General features: G+C 35.2%; 2 protein-coding genes across 2 annotated transcripts; both read right to left on the reverse strand.

Moving 5' to 3' along the window:
• Positions 1 to 1,289: 1,289 nt before the first annotated feature.
• Positions 1,290 to 6,263, reverse strand: LOC132116237 (holocytochrome c-type synthase). Its single transcript, XM_059524966.1, has 7 exons — positions 6,141 to 6,263; positions 5,297 to 5,431; positions 5,092 to 5,225; positions 4,854 to 5,002; positions 4,033 to 4,152; positions 1,707 to 1,793; positions 1,290 to 1,624 (listed from the first exon to the last, which is right to left on the reverse strand). Exons 1-7 carry the CDS (start codon positions 6,214 to 6,216, stop codon positions 1,426 to 1,428), a joined length of 900 nt encoding a protein of 299 aa, XP_059380949.1. The 5' UTR covers positions 6,217 to 6,263; the 3' UTR covers positions 1,290 to 1,425.
• Positions 6,264 to 7,157: 894 nt separating this feature from the next.
• Positions 7,158 to 22,495, reverse strand: tlcd4a (TLC domain containing 4a). The gene is made up of 7 exons (XM_059524967.1): positions 22,145 to 22,495; positions 17,648 to 17,817; positions 16,269 to 16,358; positions 16,068 to 16,126; positions 14,985 to 15,079; positions 9,929 to 10,002; positions 7,158 to 8,949 (listed from the first exon to the last, which is right to left on the reverse strand). Exons 2-7 carry the CDS (start codon positions 17,800 to 17,802, stop codon positions 8,634 to 8,636), a joined length of 789 nt encoding a protein of 262 aa, XP_059380950.1. The 5' UTR covers positions 17,803 to 17,817; positions 22,145 to 22,495; the 3' UTR covers positions 7,158 to 8,633.
• Positions 22,496 to 25,403: the final 2,908 nt, after the last annotated feature.

A 25,403-nucleotide genomic window follows, 5' to 3' on the forward strand; every position in this document is an offset into this window, starting at 1 on the left:
TTCTCATCGTAGTATTACATTTAAGTAGCACTGTTGCTTTGAAACAAAAGTCAATAATATCCTAAACCATGAAATAACCACAAAAAACTAATAGATATACAACTTTCACAGTTCAACAGTTCAAATAATACAAGTAAATAAAATAAAAAGTTTAGTAAAATCATAAACCGCACATTTCAGTCTAATAAAGGATTATGTATGTTATGGTATAATTAGTCTGAATCCATATGACTCTTCATATATCAGTCAACTGTTCAGTGTGCAATATGCATTTGACTACAGTAAGGCGAAAACATCGATCAACATCTATGCAATGAAGGTTTGTAGTTTTAGACAACTTAATATTTTAAATAAATAAAATACCTTGCAGTGCATCATATTCAAATCAATACAATGCAATATCCATTTACTCTAGAATCACACCAATGTGGAATAAAATTGCACTGTGATATTTGGCATCAACATAATTGATTATCAAAACCATGTATTGAATCTTTGCCTTCCATATTATATCTTCCAGATTATATGCAAGTTTCACTGTTCATCTCTCTTTGTTCATGGGATAACCTTTTGATCATGACTATTTCATAAAATGGTTACATTTTTCGTTTTTCTCGTACAAGCAGATCTGTGCTTGAGTAAGATGTTAAAACCTTTATGGCCCTCCTCTATTTCATAGCTGACTATAGATATGATCACTAGTAATCACTATCACTATTTTCTGAGGAAAGTGCACCACCTACTGGTGTACTCTGGAAAGTGAAAAAGTGAAGCAACTAACAGTCAAGCACGTGTACTTTAAGACTTGATTTTTAATTTGATATTTAATCAGAGAAATCTGGGAAAATATAGCAGAAACACTCTCACTGAAAAGAACATCATTAGCAACACTTCAGCACACACACACACACACACACACACACACACACACAGAGTAATAAAGCAGTTTGTACAAAATAAATAAACTCAAACAGTAGGTACAAGAAATTATGTTTTAAATCTGACAACAGTGAATATGGAAGCTGACCGACGAAACACATTATTTCATATGCTTCATTGAAATCAATTACATTCAAAAGAAAAAAAAAACACCAAACCATTGGCTGCAAACGCCAACAGCTGCCAATCGCTCTCAACATGAACTAAAACACTCAATAATCAGCCTTTGAGAGAGAAAAACAACCAGCGGATATGTTTAACCCCTGAATAAGATTTCAGTTTGATAACCTTCACTCAACAAGCAGGAAAAAAAAAACTGATTGATTTTAGATCCTTTAGATCCTGGTCTCTCAATGTGCAACAATTTGCAAAGATTCATGTTTACAGTCAGAACTCAGCAGCACACAGATCCTAGTATACTGGAACCGAATAATCTGTGATGTCTTATAGTGATGAAGAAATCTTAAAACTGTTTTATAAAGGATTCTATGATGTCCAGCGCCACCAGGTCACCCTCATCCGATCCCAGACGGCCTGCAGAGAGTCGAAGGCCGGACGCACGTCCAGGATGGAAAACTGGTAGGTGTCTTTATTAATATCCCCATCGTAGTAGTCAATGACATACCGGACTTCCTTTCCGCACCGATCTACGATCCAATCGTGTCGGTCGAAAGGCAGTTCATATCTACAGAGTAAGTTGACAGACAAAAATCAAGCCCTCTGTAGCTTTTTAAACACTTCCTTTAGGATTTATTTTTATATCTCACCCCATCCAATGACGTATTCTGGCTCTGGGCGAGAACTCTTTGGCTTTGCCCCCGAATCTCTTCAGAGACGGACCGCATGGACACTCGCTGCCAGAAACAAAGCAGATCACACTGTCACTGACCATCCAACGACTAACACCATATCATCACCTCACTTATCTGACAGCAACAGGGCTTCCGAGGTGATGATGAAGCTTTTAACTGATTAAAATGTGCTTGGAATCATAAGTTACTTTATTATCAGTCACCATTATTTCTGCTAACAATAAAAACACAGAATTAAAGCACATTGTAATACAGTATGAAGTTATTCTAGCCGAGGCTGTTTATTTGATTAAAAATACAGTAAAAGTAGTGAAATATTATTACTCTACTTTTATTATTAAATGACTTTTATTTATATATATATATATATATATTTATATGTACTGTGTGTGTGTGTGTGTGTGTATATATATATATATATATACACACACACACACACACAGTACAGACCAAAAGTTTGGAAACATTACTATTTTTAATGTTTTTGAAAGAAGTTTCTTCTGCTCATCAAGCCTGCATTTATTTGATCAAAAATACAGAAAAAACTGTAATATTGTGAAATATTATTACAATTTAAAATAATTGTTTTTGAATTTATTATACTTTAAATTATAATATATTTCTGTGATGCAAAGCTGAATTTTTAGGATCATTATCACATGATCCTTTAGAAATTATTCTAATATGATGATTCATTATCAAAGTTGGAAACAGTTCTGCTGCTTAATATTTTTTCAGAACATGTGATACTTTTTTAGGATACTTTTATAAATAAAAATAAAAAAAAAAAGAAGCTGTTTTTAAAATATAAATATTTTGTAATAACAATATACACTACTGGTCAGTAATTTGGGGTCAGTAATTTTTTTTTTCTTTTTAAATAAAATCAATACTTTTATTCAGCAAGGATGTGTTAAATTGATAAAAATTGATAGTAAAGAAAATATATTATTAGAATATATATTATTAGAATTTGTATTTTATTTTGAATAAATGCAGTTCTTTTTAAGCTTTTATTGATCAAATATATTAGACAGCAGAACTGTTTCCAACACTCATAATAAATCAGAATATTAGAATGATTTCTAAATGATCATGTGATAGACTGGATGTTACATGTGACACTGAAGGCTGGAGTAATGATGCTGAAAATTCAGCTTTGCATCACAGGAATAAATTATTTTTTTAAAGTATATTCAAATAGAAAACTATTATTTTAAGTTGTAATAATATTTCACAATATTACTGTTTTTTCTGTATTTTTGATCAAATAAATGCAGGCTTGATGAGCCGAAGAAACTTCTTTCAAAAACATTAAAAATAGTAATGTTTCCAAACTTTTGGTCTGTAATATATATATATATGCTGAAATGCAGTTTATTCCTGAAGTACTCTTGTAAGGACTATTTGAAGAATAGAAAGTTTAAAAGAACAGCATTAATTTAAGTGCTGTCAAACGATTAATCGCGATTACCGTATTTTTCGGACTAGTCGCATCAGTCGCATAAGTCGCATCAGTCCAAAAATACGCCATGATGAGGAAAAAAACATATATAAGTCGCACTGGACTATAAGTCGCATTTATTTAGAACCAAGAACCAAGAGAAAACATTACCGTCTACAGCCACGAGAGGGCGCTCTATATTTTCAGTGTAGACTACAGGAGCACTGAGCAGCATAGAGCGCCCTCTCGCGGCTGTAGACGGTAATGCTTTCTCTTGGTTCATGTCTCTTAGTTCATTTCTCTTGGTTCATGTCAAATTAATTTTGATAAATAAGTCGCAGGACTAGCCAAACTATGAAAAAAAGTGCGACTTATAGTCCGGAAAATACGGTAATCGCATTCAAAATAAAAGTTTTTGTTTACATAATATATGTGTGTATACGGTGTATATTTATTATGTATATATAAATACAAACACATGCATACATATATTTAAGAAAAAAATTGTTCATGTATTCAATATATTTATATATAATATTAAATATATGAATATAAATGTATATACACATGTAAATATTTATTAAAATATATACTTTATGTATGTGTATTTATATATACTGTACATAATAAATATACACAGTAGACATACATAATGTAAACAAAAATTTTTATTTTGGATGCGATTAATCGCGATTAATTGTTTGACAGCACTAATTAATTTTAAATTCGATTTTAATTTAATGCATCCTTATTGAATAAAAAATATATATATTTCTTGAGGAAAAAAATGTTTAAAGTCACTGCTCATGTGAAAGTGAGAGTTGTGTTTGTAGGTACCTGGCGTGCAGCGCCTCCCACTTCAGGATTTCCTGCCAGGCTTGATCATTGTTACGATTGTGGATCTGGATTATATTGGCCATGTCTTCTGGAGCAAGACTATCATCCTTCCAACGCCACCTAGCAAAATAAAATAAAAAACAGCAATTAGTAATTTACAGTAATTCAGCACAGAAAAAGACAAGATTTCCCTTCCAAAGTGTGCAAAACATGCTCTTGTCTTTTCTGCATAGTATCAAAACAATATCTCCTTTCCGAACAATGTGCTGCTTATCTTGAGAGCATTTTAAGGAAACAGAGGCACTCCCTAAACAGAAGGCAAAAATTTGCCTACCAAATATTTGCCTGCCAAAATACCAAATTTGACCAAAATATGAAGCAGAATTTTGCATATACCACACTGAGAAAGCAATCTGATAATGCACAGCAACAAGTAAAATAGAAAAACAAAAGATATAAGATGGCAACTGAGCCAATAAATAATGTTGATTAATATTTATTTTAAAACACTAATATTTTAACACACACACACACACACACACACACACATACATACATACATATATATATATATATATATATATATATATATATATATATATATATAATGCAGCCTTAATGAGCAGAAGACTGGTGTTCAAAAACTAATATCAAATTCTATTGGAATTAATCTATTAGTTTTTGTTCTATCTAGGTAATCAAGTTACAGCACTCACAAACATCCTGAAGCGAAGCCAAATGGCATATCTGGTCCACTTAGAGCTCTCCAAAAAAATAAACAGGACACGTGTCTGGTACAGACAACATAAAGGTAAACTCACCCTTTCCGCAGCATTGCATTCCAAAACATCTGTTCAGAAGGATAAACCCAGTTCTGGCCTGTGCTTGATCGTGGGATTTTAGACTCCTCTCTTTTCACGGACAGAGAGAATGGCTGGTCCGGGGCGGGCACCTGATTTGGTGGAGGCATCTGTGGGACATGTTAAAGCAACATTAACACACACATAAGCCAAAAGAATCTCAAAGACCATCATCTTAATGACGGGATTCCCAGCTCACCATATTTGTGGGATCGACGGCTCCTTCAGAAGCTGTCATGGGACATTCGACAAACTCATAAGCTCTCTCCTGATGTGCTGGGCCGGCCGGTGGCGTCTGAGCCTGATGCATGGGGCACTCAGGAGGTGGAGAGCCTGGGTTTATTTGACACATTATGAATAATTATTACGTACAATCCTATGATAACAGATGGTGTATGACTCACTTTTAGGGGGCTCTTGATGCATGGGACACCCAGGGGGTGGGGACACTCCACTAAAATGAGGCGCTGACATTACAGACTCTGCCTGAATAGTTGGGGCAAGATTGGATACAGATGCACCCATGATGAACACCAATCCTGAAGAGATCAAGAGATCGAGAACACTGAAGGTCAAGTAGATCCTGCTGCATCATAACTTGTGTTATGATGTTCAAAGAAAATCTACTTTCTCAAAATCCATGCTTTATTAACCCAGACTATAAGTATTATAAAACAGTTTGATGTACCATATATGAATATATGCAAAAATATATTTTCATAACACAAAGCTATCATAAGGTTTCATATGACTTGGAATATGTGGTATGGACTACTAGTATAGCATGTTTATTATAACGTTAGTCATTTTTGGAGCTGGTCACAAAAAAATTAAATAAATTAATTATTAATAATAATATTATATATATATATATATATATATATATATATATATATATATATATATCTCTCATAGAGATTTGGAACAACTTTGCATGTTGTTTTACGTTGACATAATATAAGAGATAAACAAACTAAAATGAAATGCTGTCAGTGAGAGCACATCTAAAATAAATACTTTGAATCATTTATACAACATTGTAAAAAAAAAAACGACTTTTTCGACTTTTACCAATCCCAAAATGTAATAATTACAAAATAAGTTACACAACATCATTCATACTCATATCAAACAATGTCACGGAATACCAGACCATATATTTCTCTAAAACACCTTTTTTTAAACGTAGCCAGATTTTAATATAATAATATATTTAACTAAATCTTTAGATATGACAGCAAAACTCACCTTTCTGTGAGTGTAATGTGAGAATCGGACGCTCTGCAATGTCAACGTGCAGCGCTACTTCCGCTTCATCCAGCATCCAGCATGCACTGCGAGCGGGGCGGGACAAATGCGTAGCTCATAAATATTAATTATATTGTGAAAGCTCGGTTGGTACTACATAAATGGGCATTTTGCTTAAAATGTTTCTGTTTGTTGAATATACTTTTAACATATTGTAATCTTAACAAGCAAGTTGGAATAATAACCAATGCAATTTTAATAAATTAATACGCAAGTTATGGAAATGAAAGATTCACCTTAAAAAGGACAAACAAAATCCTCAAGGATCAAAATAAACATATTGCTTTATTGAGGCAAATGGCATAACGAAAGTGAAAAATTAAGACATGTGAAAGAACAAATGTTCAAAAACAGCTGTTGTGTCATTCCTCGGATACATGCACTTTCCTTTCATTATAATGGGAAGATGATCCCTGTGCTCACCGTAGTTACAAATGTGAACCTTTACATGGCAACAAATTCCTGTGACATTAGTTTATGGAACGATTCAGTAATAAAAACACACACACAGTCATGATATTGTGCATTTTCAGATTCCATTAAACTAAACATTAATGCCGAAAACTGAAGGTTTGGAACGTTATGCATTGAAAAGACTTTTAGTAAAAGTAAAATGCAATATTGTTCTAACCAAAAAGGGAAAGAAAAAAAATCTCAAATGACATTTAACTGTTTGTAGATACATAATTCAGTTGAATTAACTTTTCCCTTCTTTTCTTATGCTTGTTTCAGATTATACTTAAACAATGCATGTCTATTCATCCAGCAGGGTTTTTCTGCTGTTGTGCCACCATTTATTTAATATGTACGATTCAGAACACCCATTCTTATTTTTGACCTTTGGTTGGAACAATGGTGAGAACTAAAAAGATAAAACAATCAAAGTGATAGTCATAGCCACATGCATTCCTTACATGACCATACAGTGAACCATGTGGTACAAAATGACACTAGAAGTAGAAAATATGAGGTTTATTTAACGAAACAAAAAAGGCATTTTGAGTGATTGAATACGAAGGCAATAATAATAATAATGATTACAATATGGATTCCTGTATATCTCATGCCAGTAAAGACAATTCTTCCTAGGTCTGGCTCTTAGAAATAACGCATTTCAAAATTCAAGTACTTAAAAAGTTTTAAAAAAAAATGCTTTAAAATTGTTTCCACGCAAACTGCTTTAAGCCACTTTCATACATTTTAAATCAATGAAACTCATGCGCTAACATCCGTGCCGCCACTGAATGCACGTGTATAGTATGAATATTCTACACTAAATTCATCATTGTGACAATGAATTTTAAAATGAATTCATAAAAGTATCTCTGTATTGTGAATTCTCTCATATGCTGTATATCTACTCCGATACATTGACGACTTTTATACCTTTCCGTTAAAAAAAAATAATAAATATGTCGTACAAACATTACCATGCTGTCCCAGTGCAAAACTGGGTCAATAAATTAGGTACAATGCAGGAAAACTATCCGACGTCGAGAAAGTCCTCGAACATACACGAGCTACACTTTCTTTTAAAACCATTTCCAAAATATAATCGATCATTTAGTTCAGTATTGATCAGATAAACTGTACACACCAACGTAATTAAAAGAATTATCGTAGGTTCAATAAAATTACTATGTACAATGCAAACATTCAGAGAACAACATTGCCGCATGCAATTAACTGTACAGTGCGAACAAAGCGTGATGTCCGTTTCATGGGAGCGGAGCGAAATCTGAACTGAATCTGGAGCGAGTGTAAACAGGTTTCATTCTTAAAAACAGTTCCGTATTAATGCAACCACTGCTCACATCTTGTATGTATAAAATATTTTGCCTGTTTAACCCACAGTTGGATCTCATCGGTGCATTCAATAAAATATCTAATACATCACAAGTATGTGACATTAATTTTCCAAGAGATTCTTCTTGAGTACACGGATTTTCCTCATTTAGTGCAGTTGTTTGGATGAATCTTTCACAGTCAATATACGCGGCTTTGAAGTAAACGTGAACATCAGGTGACTGACTGCTTGGCCCCTTTGCACAGGACAGTGATTGAGAGCAAAGGACTAAATCTTTAATGAATAAATAATGTTGTTGACCTGCCCACACAGTTTAAAATGAAAACCAAACATGGTTAAAATACAGTTCATCCAGCGATCTCAAACAGTGCATGGTTTGCACTTTTGGTGTACGGTTTGAAAACAAACACAAAATAAAAGTGGACGGCCAGTCTTTTCTGGTGTACTAGATCTCAATTTGACATTTTGTCAGAGTTTCGGGTCTTAACTCTGAAATATTGCTCTGGGGTAGTTTTCAAAGTTTTTACCGGTCACCATCACACCATAGTGTCCCATGAAGACCATCAATAAGACAACGACCCTGTGTGTGAGCAGTGGTGTAAAATTCGAATGCCCTTTCTTTTCACTCAATCGATTTTTCCGTTCTCCTGCCTCTCGGGTTTAGATTTCCGGCTGGAACGCAGGACTTTGTAGCAGCCGCGGGCGATTTTATGCATCCACATGACGTTCATGATGTCCAGGCAGATGCTGGAGAAGATCCAAGCGCTTCGGCCACCAAAGGAGACCTTGTAGAAGGCCTCCGTGCCATACACTGAACACATTCGGCTGTAGTATACTGGCATGACGGCGATCCTCACCAGGAAAAACACAAGCGCCATCAGTACCCCGTTAGCCATGTTAGGCTTGGAGACTTTGGGGTAACCTAATACTTCAAAGAACCAGCTGGAAAACACAGGTGAGCAAAGTGACATGCTGTAAACTAATCTACAGTATCATCACAACATTTCATTTGTGTCATTTCTTATTAATGACAACATGAAATTACATTTGAAACACATTTAAAAGGTACAGTTCAACCAAAAGTGAAAATGCACTCACCCTCAGGCCATCCAACATGTGGATGAGATAGTCATTTTGTCGAAAAACAGATTTGGAGAAATTTAGTATTGCATCACTTGCTCACCAATGGATCCTCTGCAGTGAATGGGTGCTGTCAGAAACATTACAATAGTCCACAAGTAACCCACACAACTCTAGTCCATCAATTAACATTTTGTCAAGCGAAAGTAGCGAGTTTGTAACAAACAAACTCAATATCAAGATTTTTTTTTTTTTTGGCTTCTGGCTAAAATACAAGTCCTCTATCCATAATACAGATTTTTCCAGTGAAACAGTTGGTACTGTCTGAATCAAAAGAGAAATATGATGCACAGATAAGCAACAAATATGTTGGAGGATTTTGATGTGAGAAGTCAACAGAGGATGGACTTTTTCACTGGAGAAAGCATTATAATTGATTATTTTGGTCAGAAGCAAGATTTGTTAGTTGTAAACACGCAGCTTTTCAATTGACAAGATGTTAACTGATGAACTGGAGTCGTGCAGATTACTTGTGGATTATTGTGATGTTTTTATCAGCTGTTTGGACTCTCATTCTGACGGCACCCATTCACTGCAGAGGATCCATTGGCGATCAAGTGATGAAATGCTACATTTTTCCACATCTGTTCTGATGAAGGAACAAGTTCATCTATGTCTTGAATGTCCTGAGGGAGAGTACATTTTCAGCAAATGTTCCTTTTTTGGTGAACCCAGAGTGAAATCTCCTTGGTCATGTGCAGATTGGCTATGATTTTTGTCTAATTATATTTTTACTTTAGGTAACGCCAGACAAATAACAAATAATCAGTCAAATACCTACCGTTGGTTTACACATGGTGTGGAGAACTCTGCAAGCAGACGGAAGTTAGCAAAATAAGGCAACATTCCTTGACCCTGGAGACACAAGGTGAAGAACAAACAAACAATGACACGGACACGAGTTATAGAAAAGCACAGACTTATGATTCAGCTCCAACAGTCTCAATATCTCCTGCTGTCAGGCACCAACAGTAATTGCTTCAGTGCCGAGTTATGATACTTCACCTAGAGCAATGTATATAAAAAAATAATAATTAAAAAAAAAATGTAGAAAATAGAAAAAGGGTTGCATGCAAATGGTCTTTCTAGTAATATAAGATTTATTTTAAGATCAAATAATGTATTCAGTATTTTTTGTCTATGTTTAGATTATTTTTTAGTGAATATGTAGAGGTTAAAAATGACTTAATTTTTCTACTGTAAAATTGCATACGTGTATGTTAATTAGATTATGATAATTAGAGTGATTAGGTTAATATTATGTCAACTCTATGCATTTTTAAATACATACATCATGAAAAAGTATTTTCAATCATGTACTAAATAAAGCAGAATCATATAATCTGCTTCAAACTAAAACAAACTAGTTTTTTGTTCAGATTACTGCTCCTTGCCATTTAAAGTACCTGCATTCTTTTCTGTAAATGTACTACAAAACTATTCAACAATGATAATTGTGAAATTAAAAACCAAAACTGAGCCGTCAATAATAACAACCCACATTTCAAATAAGCCACATATCATCAGGCACATACAGTGGAGTCCGAAAGTCTGAAACCACTGGTGGAAAATTCTTCTATTTTGAATTCTTAACTACAAATTATAACTATAGAAATAAATATCATACATATTAAACTAAAGTGTATCGTTCAATTAAAAAAAAGACGACAGATTTCAGAATATCGTATTAATTTGTCCTCCTTTTTGTTTTAAGTTCAAAAGTGTGTGTAATACCAGATTTTTTAATATTTCAGCATGATTTTAGAACGATCTAAAGAGCATCTTGTGCTTCAATGGAAGTAATAACTTCTAATCATCTGTACAAAGATGTTCACATAATCAATGTCAAATTTAACCATATACAGTAGTTCACCAAAAAAATTAAATTCTCTTCTCATTTTCTCACCCTCAAGCCATTCCAAACACAAAAGAAGATATTTTGAAGAATTTTGGTTACCAAAAAATTTGCGGTAGCCACTGACTTCCATACTATGGGGGAAAAAAAAATTCTATGGAAGTCAATGGTTACCTGTTTGGTAACCAACATTCTTCTTTTGTGTTCAACAGAAGAAAGAAACATATACAGGTTTGGAACAAGTGGGGACAGAATAAATGGTGACAGAATTTTCATTTACAAGTGAACTTTTTATTTTAAGCATTTTTTCTATCATTTAAATGTTATAATTGTGTTTACACCCCCCCCCCCACCCCCCACCACCACCAAGATGCTAATAATTAATTTCTAGATTAGATACAAATAAAATCCCAGATTTTGAATGTGGTATCAGACATTTAGATCTCACTGCATGGTCAGCCATGCACGTTCTGTCAGAGAATGAGGACTTCTACAGCTTTTCCTTGCAAAGCGAGGATTATTCAGACCTGATCCAATGAAATGTTCCTCTCCAAACAAGTTTTGACATTATCGTTCCTACAGCAAGCGAATAAACATTTGGCTTTTCGATAACACACCTACCTTAAGGGCTGCAATTAAAACATACATTAGCATACTTACTGCAAAATGGGACATATAAAAATCAAGGATACAAAAATAATAATCAGATTTGCTAGCAGATGCATGCTGGTACCCCTAGGTACTGGTAAGTCCATACTGTAACTGGGCTTCAGTAACTGCTCAGAGTTCCATAACAGCAGGACAGCAGACAAGACAGGAGAGAGTCCATCTAGATCAGCCAAGCCTATAGCCCTCATCTCTTAACCCGAATAACAGTGACACTGGTAGTTTTTGCATGAAGAGTTTTGCTGGTCAGAGGAAGTGAGGCTGCGCTATTCAAGAAGTCATGTTAAGTGGGACAGAGACAGACTGACAGACAGATTCTTGGAAAAAAGGTGCAGAAAAAATGCAAAAAGAACGTACGACACATAAGCAGCAACAATATTTAAAACTCGTTGGACATGCATTATGAGAAACAAATCGCACGCTGAAAAGAATTCGATTTTATTCTACTTCTAAAAAAATTCCTCTCATAGTTTGATAGACCTTTAAATGTTACGTGTCAGTGCTAAATATAGCGAAACACTTTGCTCTTAAGATGAAGCACAATTATTAAGCACTGAAAAGACTGACAGGGTTTATTATGCTCTATATTTAATATGTCCTAAAAATATAATGAGGCGAATATTGGAATTTAGTCTGAAGTAATTAACAAAATGACATAAAAAAGTTCTGGTTTTAACGCTAATAGCATTTCTAAACACAGGAAACAATAACAACGAATGACATTTTCAACGACAGACTTAATTACTCACTGAGACCCAACAGAGACTTCCAGCTCCACGTTAAATTACCTAGATTAGCTTGTAATAATTTAGAAAAAGTCTTGAAAAGGCAGTCATAAAAGTGACCAGTGACAGTATGGTCTACATCCTGACAACAAAATGCATGTTCAGGTTTGAGGCGATCCTCAAGGTTGCATTAAATCAGTGCAAGGTAACTGTAGGGTATATAAGCAACAGTAAAGCCATCATAAGTCGCTGCCCCAGAAGCATTTTTAGGAATGAGGGGTTTTTTTGTGCCGCCAAATTTTCAAAAATGAACACGCCCTAAAGATCATTTGTCATGGTCATTCTGCAAAACATGTGCCTTTTGAGTGTCTGTTGTATGTATTGTTTAACTAGAGGTGCACAATACATTTGTGGCTAAAATGAAATAATTATCAAGACATATGGCAGAATTACAGCTAATCTTAAGAAATAATATGGTACAGTATAATCAATCTTTTTTTTTTTTCTTACCATTCGTGCATTTAGTAAACACATACCGTGCAAGCATGACCCAGGTCACTCAAATCTGTTAATGACTTTAACAATTAACAGCTTTAATAACTTTATTAAACTTAACATTTCATTCAATAGCACGTATAGTTATTAGGTATAATATAACTTATTAATATAAGGTATATTCATATTCAAAATGTTACATTTAATAAACATATATCATTTCATTTATTTATCATTGTGTAAATATATAGTGTCCTGACATACATAATATATAACAAGTTCATAAATCTTTTTAAAATTTTCAAATCTCCTCAAAATGTTATGGAGATTTGAGATTTAAAAATGTTGCCCCATAAAAACAATCACATATACATACTGTACATACATTAATATATATATATATTAAAAAGATTTTTAGCTTTTTTGAAGGATTCTATAATAATAGTTCTAATAATTCTGAATGATTTTATAATAAATTATAAATACATTTTAATAAATGAGTAATTAAGGAGCAAAGTATAGTGAAAGCATAGTATTTATTGGACATTGCGACAACCCTATTACCCGGTTGCTGAAATGACATCCCAACATGTATATTAATTTAGATGGAAATTACAATAATATGTATTATAATTTCTTTATATTTATGAACCTATTAACAACAAATTATTTGTCTGGTGTTCTTGCCATTATTGACATTTTCTGTAAAACCCATATTACAGAAAGACCCATGCCAAATAACTGAGCATCAACAGATGCTATTTTTTAAGCGTTTAGGTTCATTTTTAACTAATGTCTGGTTAATTTCTATAAAAAGGCACAAGTAATAACCTGTGCAACATGTAAACTAAATGCATAGTTATTTAGAATTCAGCAGAGGACCAGATCAACCTGTTATTCAGCAAAACCTTCCCATATCGTGAGTGTGGATCAGCCCAACAAACAAGCGCTTTCTGGCTGTTACTCATCCTGCAGTTGAGACGTGGACGTTAGGTTTCAGAAGAGAAAGAGGGAGAGTTTAGGAGGAAGATCGGCTCAAAGCAGGGGAAGGTTTCAGAGCATGCACACAGGAAATGCTCCAAAGGCACCACAGGAGCAGAGAGCATCAATACATGCACACAATCCAATCTGGTACAGTCTGACCAATAGAGTTGCTGAGGGGGGAGTCAGAGAAGTAGAGGAGGAGAAAATAGACTTCTGCATAACCGTCAATGAGCATTCCATGCAAAAAATACCATCAACATCATCATCATCATTATAATAACCATAGTCAGCTACAGAACCTGGTGACCTAGAGGGTAACCATACAAATGAACCAAGAGTGAACAGTAGTGGCCTCAGTGGTGCAGTCTAGTGGTTAAAGATCTGGGCTGGCAACTATTTGGATATCAAGTTTAACAAGGACCATGGCAACTAGGGATGAGCAAAATAGTTTCTTAGAAGCGGTTTACAAAAGAAAGGTTATGGTGTTAAAAACTAGACAGAGCACAACAAAACCGCACAGAATGACTCAATATCGAGATTAATAAAAGTTTTAAAAGTTGGATTTTTAAGACATCAGATAAAATGCAACTTTTTTTCAAAACAACTGTACCTAGCAAACTAGTAAATGGTGAATAAATAAAAAGCGATGCATGCGGTCAACATACCATTTATTTAAAGCATCTAAATTGTTTTTTTAAAAAAACAGTAAACAACTTAAATTAGGTGTTGGATAGCTAATCAACCACATGACTCATCTCTAATATTTAAATATATATATATATAATTTTTTTTTTCTACAGATGAGGACACTGCATACATTGTGAAGGACAAGAAAATGTTTTCTTGACTTTAAACACTTTTACAATCAGAGAAGGTCACAGGCCACATACGGGGTCAAACATATAGGATACAGATTCTCAGCTTCTGGCCATCCTGTTTCTCTGTTTATAGTTTAGTGCTATGTTATAAGGGAACGCTCGTGTGGTGGAGCATCAGCCAATGAACACAGAGCTTTCAGCACCAGTTGCACACCTGACACACCACTGCTCACTCTTGGTTGTCTCTTTCCCATCTTGCCTGCATGTTCTGTTATGGGACAACAGGGCACTCACCAGTACATAGTAGTAAGCATACAATGCTGCCAGGTGGTGGATTACAAAAAACTTGTCTCCTATTGCTCTCCAATAGTAAAATATAAGCAGCAGATCTGGAAAACACAGAAAGAAAAAGGCAATAAGAGTCAGAACTTCTTTAAAGAACATGAATTTAGCATACAAGTGATTTAATACATTCAAATAACTAATAATAACACGGCTTACCAATAATATACCTACATCTCAAAAGAAAACATTGATATAGGGACATTTGCACCAAAATTCTTCTCTGTGGCCATCTTATCCTATTTCAGAGGATTCCATAAAGTCTCTGCCAACACCTTTGACGGCTGCAAGGCTATATTCTTTTATTTATTTATTTTTTTGAGAAAACTAACAAAAATAAAAAAAACTGCCATAAAAACATTTTCAGATATTGAAATGAATTTGAAAACTGAGACTAAAATAAAATATTATAATAAAAGGTCTAATTTAATTTTGATTAATAATTAACCATTCCGTCTCATTTGTGAATATTTGTTAATGCATTAGATAACAATAAGCAATATATTTTTACAGCGTTTCATTCATTTTGTTAAAGTTAGTTGATAAAAATACAACTGTTAATTGTTAAACTTAAAAAATAAAGTATAATACTAAATGTTAAAATAAATATTCTGAAATATTGTTATCATAAAGCCTTTTCAAAAAATAGTATTGGGTCTTTCTCCATCAGTTACTGATAAACTTGTCACATTTCAGCTTATGTACATTAAATACATAAATGCATTACACTGGTCAAATAATGTGTAACAAGTCATAGGAATTGTTTTTTTTTTTTAACTAAATTAGTGAATGCTTTTAATAAAAATTTAATTAAAAAAAAATTAAAAAAATCATCCTTCAAAAACATGACATTATAATAGAGAATTTACAGAATCATCTGCAACCAGGTTAATACGGTCAGAGACGGTGAAGTGTGGCTACTGAGGCGTTTCTTTGGTGAAACTAGCCTGACCAACAATTTAAATATAATCGATCTACTAGAAACCCCCCAAAAAGCAATCAACTAAAAATCCACTTCAATTTTCAAGCTCTCACCAGATATGAGGTAGCCTGTAGTAATGCTCACGTTTATCTTCACCAGAGCAGGATCTCCCCTGTAGAGGTAAAGATCAGGACATGGCACTGAGATTACTGCAAGATCACCTTAAAACAGTTACGGAAAGCATCCTGCTCATCTGTGAAGAGCAGCGCTTTCCCAGCATGCCCTGCATGCAGCATGAGAGGTCGAGCACTCACCATACGGGGTCATGATTGACTGCCTCATCGAAGAACAGGATGTAGAGGCAGAAGAGGCCGACCAACAGGGCATGGAGCGTGGACACAGTCCTGCAGAGACGCAAAAGGTTTTATGACTTGACAGCAGTGTTAACAGTGGTTTGCTTCTCCCATAGAATAATGTCAAGTTAAAACAATCGAAACTGAGCGATTGGCTGCTGTCAATCAACTCGGCGCTGTGTCCTAGAGATCTAAAATCTAAATCTAAAGATCTCCTCCAGCTGGCTGTTCTCTTGACAGCCTGCTGAAATGAGCATTATCGCTGCCATCTTCGCCTCTTGCCAGTTTCTATACGCATATGCAGACATTAGTGATTTTGAGTGAAAGCTTACAACTCGATCTCTACAGTGTAATCTTCTGTGAAGTCATTTAACAGGGAAATAACTGAAGCACCGCTGCGAATCCTCTGGTGATATTTAACAAGCTGCCTGTTTAGAATGGTTATCATAGTTTTAATTGTATTGGAGCTTGAATTCTAAACAAATGACTCTTATGAACTAGTGGATCAGTGCGAACAGTTCTTTTTTCAGTGAATCAAAAACATTCATTAAGGAATCATTTAAATGATTGAGTCTTTTGACCCAGTTCTTCTTAGTAAATATATATATTTTTTTAAAACGGTGTAATATGATTTATTAACAAATGACTGGTTGTTTTAAGTAAATCAAAACCATTTAGTATGCGGAGATATTGCAAATGATTCCTGAGAAAATAATTCCATTGAGAATCTTTTTGTTTTTTTGTTTTTTATAATCGGAATCCGAATTTTAGTAAATAGGGAATCAGAATCATAATGACTCTTATGAAACAGTTCTTCTCAGTGAATCAAACACATACAGTGCAACCAGTTATATCTTAATGATTCCCAAATGTATTAGTTTTGAGGGAGTTCTTTTTAATGAATCAAACCCACACCATGCAACCACAGTAGTCCAATCCCTAAACAACTCTTTATAAGTAATTTATTTTAAGTGAATTAAAACCACACAGGTTGACCTGTTTTCTAAATGATTCCTGAACAAATGAGTACTTTGAGCCGGACCTTGTTAGCAAATCAAACACATACAGTGCAACTAGTTATGTTTATGCAATTCCTGAATGAATTAGTCTTCCAAGTCAGTTCTTTGAATGAATCAGAACCACTCAGTGCAACCAGTGCAGTCCGATTCCTAAACACATGACTCTTGTGAGCCAGTTCTTTTTAGTGAATCAAACACATACAGCTTACATTTACTCTTTTAAACTTATGAAACACTGAACATGAGAAGGTAATACATGGAAAGAAAAATGCAGAACTAGTCCCAGCACTCCAACAGACGGCACAAATCATGTTTGTGTACCTTGAGTTCCACTCGATCTTCTGTTTGTGGGTGAGTTTGAGGAAGCCAGGGCTGATTCTGGACGATACCCAGGGGCTCACGCTGTGAAAAAGCCACTGGAAAGTGCAAAAACTCACCACCGAGATGAGCAGGATCAGCTGGCTGAAGGGGTCCATGGCCACCCGACCCCACTGAAAGAGAAAGAGCAGAAAAACACTTTCTAATTACACACGAACATCAGTGTCCTGTTGAAATCACACGACGGAAAACTCACCGTTCCAGGAGAAAAGCAAAGTAAATGTTTAACAGACATGCCCTCTACCATTACTGTGCTAGCAAAGGGAAACGAGGTGATGCAAAACCCACGTCTTTATCTGCACTCATAAAACGAATAAAGGCTGTGGGAAGTGTCACAGTATCAGTCCTCTCAGACTTAGTTAAAGCATCATATTGGTTGATATTAATGCTGCCAAGAGTGATGCAAGAGTTGGTTGACCATTCCAAAACACAGTCCAAAATCTAAGACATGTTACACATCATGGTTAGACAACTGTTCTGGAGTCAAAAGTGGGCTTCAGTTGTCATTAATGGCACTAGACGTAATCCTTTATAGTACTGTATGTACAAATCATATTGAGATTAGCTCTAAATGTCAACCTTGTCCTCGTCATGTTTTCAAACAGTTTCTCTTGCAGTCTGGTGCCATGAAAAACATGTCCCCTTTGAGGCACAAAGTTAGGAAGCAGTGATCCATAATGATAAACCTTGGGCCAAAATAATCACAGCGTTTCAATCATTCAGCACAAAGAGCAAAAGACATACAGTAGATCGAATTCATGCTCGCCTGCGCTTTTCTCACTTCCTGTACAAAGTGTCTTTCATACACTCAGGAAAAAAAGGTACAAAATTCGTAACTGGAGCAGTAACTACTAATGTACACCATTTAAGTACAGATATGTACCATTTAGGTAATACTATATGCATCTTTAAGTTAACATCTTGCATCCTTTAGGGGTAAATCAGGTACAAAGGTGTACCTTCTGAAAAGGTAGCATCCCAGTGGCAACTTTTGTACCTTTTTTCCTGCAAGTGTATATGGTTAATCATCTGAGAAAAAGGCACTGGGTTAATGTTTAAATGGTTAGCTGGACTAAATCTAGTTAGAAGTTACACAAGCATTTAATTCACTGTATTATTCAATAATTGGCACTACAACACATTAAAATAATAAAATAATAATAACAATATATATAATTTATATAATATTTCACAATATTACTAATATCAGTACATATATATCCTTGATACCGGGAAATTCAAGAAACCTCAAGGAAGAAGCGTTTTACATCTTCCACAAGGCATCTAAGTGCTCATAAAATCTCCTGCTGATCTACTTTCAAGACCTCTGGCCCATAACAGCTAATGGAAAACATGAATCGCACTCTTACCTGAGGCTAAAAGTGTTCAAAGCACGAGAGAAAAACACAAAACATGAACCCATTGCACTGAGAGTGTAGTGAGAAGAAACTGACACACTTTTGAAAACCAGGAAATTGGATTTTTGTGGCTTTTAATCTGTTTACTTGCTTTAAGGTCATCTACACTATAAACTTTCAGCAGAGAAGCAATAAAGACAAAAAACAACTAATGAATGTCCACTCAACATTGACACATCAATGGCAGATGTAGCCGTTAAACCGTCATCTGCAGCTTACATACACGGTCTCTAATGTTTTTACATGTCAACAACTGCAGACTTCCAACGGTCACGAAAGGAGATCTGCATATCAGCAGAGATGCAAATGAAACAAATTTCACGCAGGAGGTCATTCACACATCCTCACATGCCTTAACTTGCTCTTATTGCTACAACAAACAATAGCCAATCCCACCTCCCTAAAATCAATATCCCAAAAGGTGAATTGTGTCATTTCTTCACCACTAGTGGTAACAAACTGTAGGTTTCCCAACACTAGTCTCCCAATGACTGGACAAAAAAAGCGGTTCCACCCCAAAATATACCACTGGTTCATCAAATGTGTCTATATTGGGTTAGTTAAAGAGAGAATTCACCGCTGGCAAGACAGGTTTTTAATGAAACTTGGCTGTGTCTATGCACTAGAAACACAAAATTATTTTTTTAATTGCTGCTACATGACTAGACAAACTAGAGAAAGAAAAGCCCTGAAGCCGTCCAAAGATTTCCGGATAATGCAAAATATTGCGTTTTGCATGATCCAGCAGATTTTTACTGACCAATAAACAGGAATCACGGTGCAGGAAACTAGTGGTACACTGATATATTGACTAATATTTGTCTTTTTTTTTTTTTTGCAGAGAAGTTGTCCTGTTTGTTCTGATTGTAGACATGAGCATAATCTATAAATCATTGATTACAAACAAACTATACCGTGCTATATTCATTAACTTCAATTTATGATGTGTAGTTAATGTAAAATTTGCATTGCCCGGTCTTTAAGAAAATGATTCCGAATGTGCAAAACATTACAAGATTACAGAGTGCACTGTTAGTTAGCATTTACTTCCTTTTTATTTTATATTTTTTAACGATTTCTTTATATGTGAAAAATACTATAGGTGGATTACAGAATCAAGAAGTTTATCAAGTTACAATATTTTGCTGTAACAAATTATTACTGTAACAAAGCTGGTGGAAAATCTGCAAACTTATCTAATGAATGCATAACAAGAATTAAAGCGGACATAATCAATTGAGTCGCAGTCAACATTATTTCAGACATGGTCAAACAACTAAACTAAGAGACTTTGACATCAGCACATCTCCTCATGTGCCGATAGGAGTCAAAAAACATGCGGTTTCTAAATTTAGATGTTCTTTATGTAGCAATAGGCAACATGCACATATAGAGGAGGGGTGAGGGTGGGTGTATTTAAAGTTCCTATATGGGTGAAGGGCAGACGTCCAAAGAGGTCATAAAGCAATAGTAACAGGAAGTTCAGCAGTTAAGGGTGATCACAGGATTTCTGCTGCATATGCATGCATCTCATTTGTGAACATGCAGTTTAAGTAACAATAAGCCACTAATAAAAACTTTTTAAAAAATGTATGACCGAGTAGATTAACATGCTGTCCTTACTGGTGCACAGGTTTGTCATGTGGGTGGCAGATCACAGCATTGACAAAGCTGCACTGCTGGCATGCTTTAGTTTAGTGCATTGAGTAAATGCATCATATATTAAGAGAAGCAGTGCTGCCTTATGAATGAAAGATCTGCTGCGCAAAGAAAGGCTCATAATGGATGGATAGCTAAATGGATGCTTTATTAAACCCATGAGGAAACTGCAGTGCAAAAGCAGCCAGACACAATCGACCAAGTACACAAGCAAACATATGTATACAGAAAAAAAAAAGTTTTTTTTTTCTTTTTTTTTAAAGGCCTGAAAAACCACGATTTAGAATTTTTTCTTTTTGTTTTTTACTTAAAAATAAAAATAAACTATCAAATATTGGCCTAAATGCTTTATGGCAGATACCATGGTATAATGATAGTATCTGATGTCAATACCCATTTTATGAAAGTACAATGATCAATGGATTGCAGATCTATTAATTACAAATTTGTTTTTGTCTTAGTTTTTGTCAGCAAAGGAATTTTTAACATTGCTTGAGTTGTACCACATGACATTTAAGAGCCAATCAAATCAAACCTTTAAAAAAAAATAGCATCAATGTTTTCCAAAACAATGCATGACTACAAATATTACATTTCTAAGAACATTACACATTTTAAACTAGATTTATAAAAGAACAAAAATAAATCATTTTCATTTGGTATCTGTATATACTGTACACACATTACAGCTCTCAAAACTGAAAGTAAACCAAAATAAGGAAGAGCAGAATAAAAGACCTCCGCAGAAAATTAGTTTTTAGAAGTCAGAAACTTTTCTTCTTTTTTTTTCAAGAAAAATGCAGAATTCGTTAAAAACTCTGCATATAGCATGTACATTAAATACAGAGAAAATTAATGTTTTCTATTCGCAAACCTGAACAAATGTTTCCCTTCATACTGACATGTATTTTCACCGTAGACTCGCACGCATGAATATGAATTTTCAAATATTAACTCAAGAGTTTGGCTTTTAGATGATATTGTAGCCTACGTTTGTCAATAAACTCTGTCATTTAACTCCAGCTGGTGTGCAGCATTGAACCGCATTGCTTGTGTAACACATCCACACATATACATGTACATTTGTGCTTAGATGAACATTTTATTAAGATGATTGCTTGCTGAATATAAATCAAAAACCGCAATTCAGCACTGACAGCCTGTTAACACAAATCCTGAATCACATCTCTACTAAAGCTATGTAAAAAACATTGCGATGGACGGATATTGACTCGTGTTGTTATCAACATGCCTGCTGCTTTCTTTAGCCCAAATCATAACGCAATGCTGGCTGAAAACACAACGCTTGTGCATTAAAATATGATCTAATATAACGAAATACATGCGTTAACCATATGTTTACCTCTTATCGATCATCAATGGTATCTGCTGGCTAGTTGTGCATGGTGTCTGAAAACATGGGCTGATAATAAATCCTTGTTTTTCGTCAATTAGACACATGCATGATTTTCCTCCCTCCACGGCGAAATGAAATGCATGATTTCATATCAAACAGAGAAACGGGTGGTCCTTATAATAATCTCAATCTGCGATCCGAGTGGGTTTTATAAGCGCGCGTCGTTGAGAGCATGTTGAGAATGATTGCTGTATGTGGTGGTGGAAGTAAGGGCACGAGAGGATCCAATTTCAGCTTCATTCTTAAAGAGATATTCACACACGGATATTGTCATCTTTTGTGGTGGGAAGTTTGATTCATCAGCGAGTCGAGTCTTTTAAATGTATTCACTAACAAGATTCATTCAGGGGCCGTTTCTGCAGGTTATCGTTACACCCGTAACAATAGGTGGCAAAAAAAAATAACCCCTGAGTGACTGAATCATTCTCTCAACTAATTCGTTCAAAAAAATGAGTTGTCAGGAAATGTAATAAGAGTTTTCCCTGCAAAGAAAAACTCTCCTCCATTAGTCCGCTGCCGGGTTTCATCGAGCTAAAATAATACATTTTTAGGCCTATGTCATTTGTCATTTGTACACGTTCATTAAATTTAAAATTAAATTAAATTAAAATTAAATGTATGCATTTAGCAGACGCTTTTATCCAAAGCGACTTAAACTGCATTCAGGCTATCAATTTTTACCTATCATGTGTTCCCGGGGAACCGAACCCCCAACCTTGCGCTTGATATCGCAAAGCTCTACCAATTGAGCTACAGGAACACTAACATTAATTCTTCTTCCTCTTCCTCTTCCTCTTCTTGAATGAGAGTCTAGTTCATTCTAGTAAATTATGATTTATATAATAACTGTGTTCGTTTACGAACGAGATGTTTCATTTGGTGTTTTCGAAGTCAGGTACACTGAAGGGGTGGATTCGTTTAGTAGATCCAACCAATGTGATGCTTTCCTACAGTCCACTTTTGGCTCGTGAGTCAGGAAAAGATTCAGTGCCTAAGTGAACAAAAAAGTTAAAGGGTTAAAGGGTTAGTTCACCCCAAATTGAAAATTCTGTCATTAATTATTCATCCTCATGTTCATGTTCCGAACTCAAATTAAGATATTTTTAATGAAATCTGAGAGCTCTATGATAGACAGCAATGTTCCCAGTTCCAGAAACATAGCAAGGACATCGGTAAAACAGTCCATAGCCCCTTTCACACTGCACGTTGGACCCGGAAAATTACTGGGTCGGGGACCTAGTAACATTGCCGGGTTCAGTCCCAGAATGAGCTCTGTGTGAACAAAAGCCAGAACCAATGCTGTAAAGGGTATGACGTAGTGAAGACACTTTTAGCGGGTGTTTTGAAGGCAGATCAATGTTCGCAACTAAAAAAATATGTGCAAACTGTAATAAAGCAGAGATCAGTTATCCGTGCTGAATCTGAGATCCTTAGCCAGCTTAAGTGAAAGTTAACGTTCCTAGCGTTAACTTTCACATCCTGATGTCACGTGTCATTACGGGACCTTTACGGGTTGTGTGTGAAACACAGAGTGAATGCACGCACATATTCCGGGTAATCACTGGCAGTGTGAAAGGGGCAAAATCTAGTGACCCAGGAACAATTGCCGGGACATATTACAAATGTATTTTCCGGAATGGCAGCGTGAAAGGTGCTCATGTGACATCAGTGGCTCAACTTCAATTATACGAAGCTACGAGTCCAGATTACTTTTTGTGCACAAATTAAAAAGAAAATAATTTATTCAACAATTCTACATTAACAATTCTTAATTAAATTATGTTCTCATTTTGGGGTAAACTATCCCTTTAAGAGTCGAGAACAATTTGCTCACCTAAAAGATTAATTAGACAACCTTTTCGTTCACGACACTCGATGAGACCTTTCTTTGATTTTTGCTGTTCGTAAATGTAGCTAAGCACTGAAATTTCAAAGTGGTCCCAACTTTATTTCAGTGTAGTGACGTATTTCCATCTGAAATGGAATATTGAATAGAGGGCATGGTTTTATGTTTGCGCTCCTCCTCTCTAGCTCTCACTCATAGCAGTCTTTTTCTTCAGAGGATTAACTTGCACGGATCAATTGGTTACATCAAGACTAGCAATGTGCTATTTTGATTTCATGCGGAACCCCCCCAAGTATAAAGGTTCCTCTTGGTCATTTTTGTTTTTCTCTTTTTTCTGCCATAAGCAGGACAGATTTAGATGATCATCTGGAAAAATTTGAGCCATTTTTATTTTTGTCCCACACAGCTAAAAATAGATATAGGTCAGAACCACACACCACTGCACTCCAACCAAATGGCAAACTATTCAATGAAGCACCATCCATTTTTCTATTTTTCTATTTTCCCCCCATTCATGAATATGCTGGACAACAGGTAAAAGGGGTTTCCCACGGATGATCCAAGCTTTGTCAGAGATGAAAGTTTCTTTTAAAATTGGAAAATAATTGTAGCTATATTTGGTGATTTTAAAAAGCCCTATAGTTATTTTCCCACACCAGGCCACTTTACAAAAGACAACTGCAACTTTTAAAGCTACTTTTCAGAAATTTGGATTATAATTTAACCTGATGTTTGGTATATAGCCTACACACAAAGTTCACATTATATTGACCGAACAAACAGGTGGGCTGTTCAAATGTTGACCCCCTGTGGTGAATAAACTAGGGCTTTAAACTAGAACACGTTTGGCAGTATATTTCCAAAAATGCATGATAAATTCGCACCACAGCCTGTGGTCCACACACAGGCAGGTGCCAAACTTTTATAAGGGCAGGACAAAGTATGATTCAGCATCTGTACAGGTGCCAAGAGGTTACAACACATTATTTTTTACAAATTATAAAAATGAATTTTTTTTCTACTCACCACCAGAGAGCAGTCAATCTACACAGTTCACCCCTAGTGGTGTGATTGTGATTTTGAACAGGGGCAATACTAGCACAGATTTGATAAAGAGTTTTCACTTCCCACATCCCAAATGAGACGTCTTTAGTAATTACTGTAATCCGATTAATAAAGTACCTTTAATTTTAGCATTGACTTTCACAACCCAACATGGTTCCAGATCGTTCACTTCCCAAATGCCAAATCCTGTGTAAATGAAATCCATCACCAGTGACATGATTTTCCTCCATCTGTGTCACACTCCACCCTCCACTTTATCAGGCTCCATGAGGAAAGGATTCCATCCTCCGAGGC

This window comes from Carassius carassius, chromosome 35 (genome assembly GCF_963082965.1).
Source record: "Carassius carassius chromosome 35, fCarCar2.1, whole genome shotgun sequence".
Taxonomy (NCBI): Eukaryota; Metazoa; Chordata; class Actinopteri; order Cypriniformes; family Cyprinidae; genus Carassius; species Carassius carassius.

What these genes read in the sequence shown, in the direction of transcription:
- LOC132116237 (XM_059524966.1), bottom strand. Translation starts at nt 6,216, where the DNA reads ATGCTGGATGAAGCGGAAGTAGCGCTGCACGTTGACATTGCAGAGCGT. An exon ending in CCGTCGATCCCACAAATATG is followed by an intron (nt 5,003 to 5,091) that starts GTGAGCTGGGAA and finishes CATGTCCCACAG; the next exon opens with ATGCCTCCACCAAATCAGGT. An exon ending in AGAATACGTCATTGGATGGG is followed by an intron (nt 1,625 to 1,706) that starts GTGAGATATAAA and finishes CTTACTCTGTAG; the next exon opens with ATATGAACTGCCTTTCGACC.
- tlcd4a (XM_059524967.1), bottom strand. Translation starts at nt 17,802, where the DNA reads ATGGACCCCTTCAGCCAGCTGATCCTGCTCATCTCGGTGGTGAGTTTT. An exon ending in ATGCTTACTACTATGTACTG is followed by an intron (nt 10,003 to 14,984) that starts GTGAGTGCCCTG and finishes TTGTGTCTCCAG; the next exon opens with GGTCAAGGAATGTTGCCTTA. An exon ending in ACACCATGTGTAAACCAACG is followed by an intron (nt 8,950 to 9,928) that starts GTAGGTATTTGA and finishes TGTGTTTTCCAG; the next exon opens with CTGGTTCTTTGAAGTATTAG.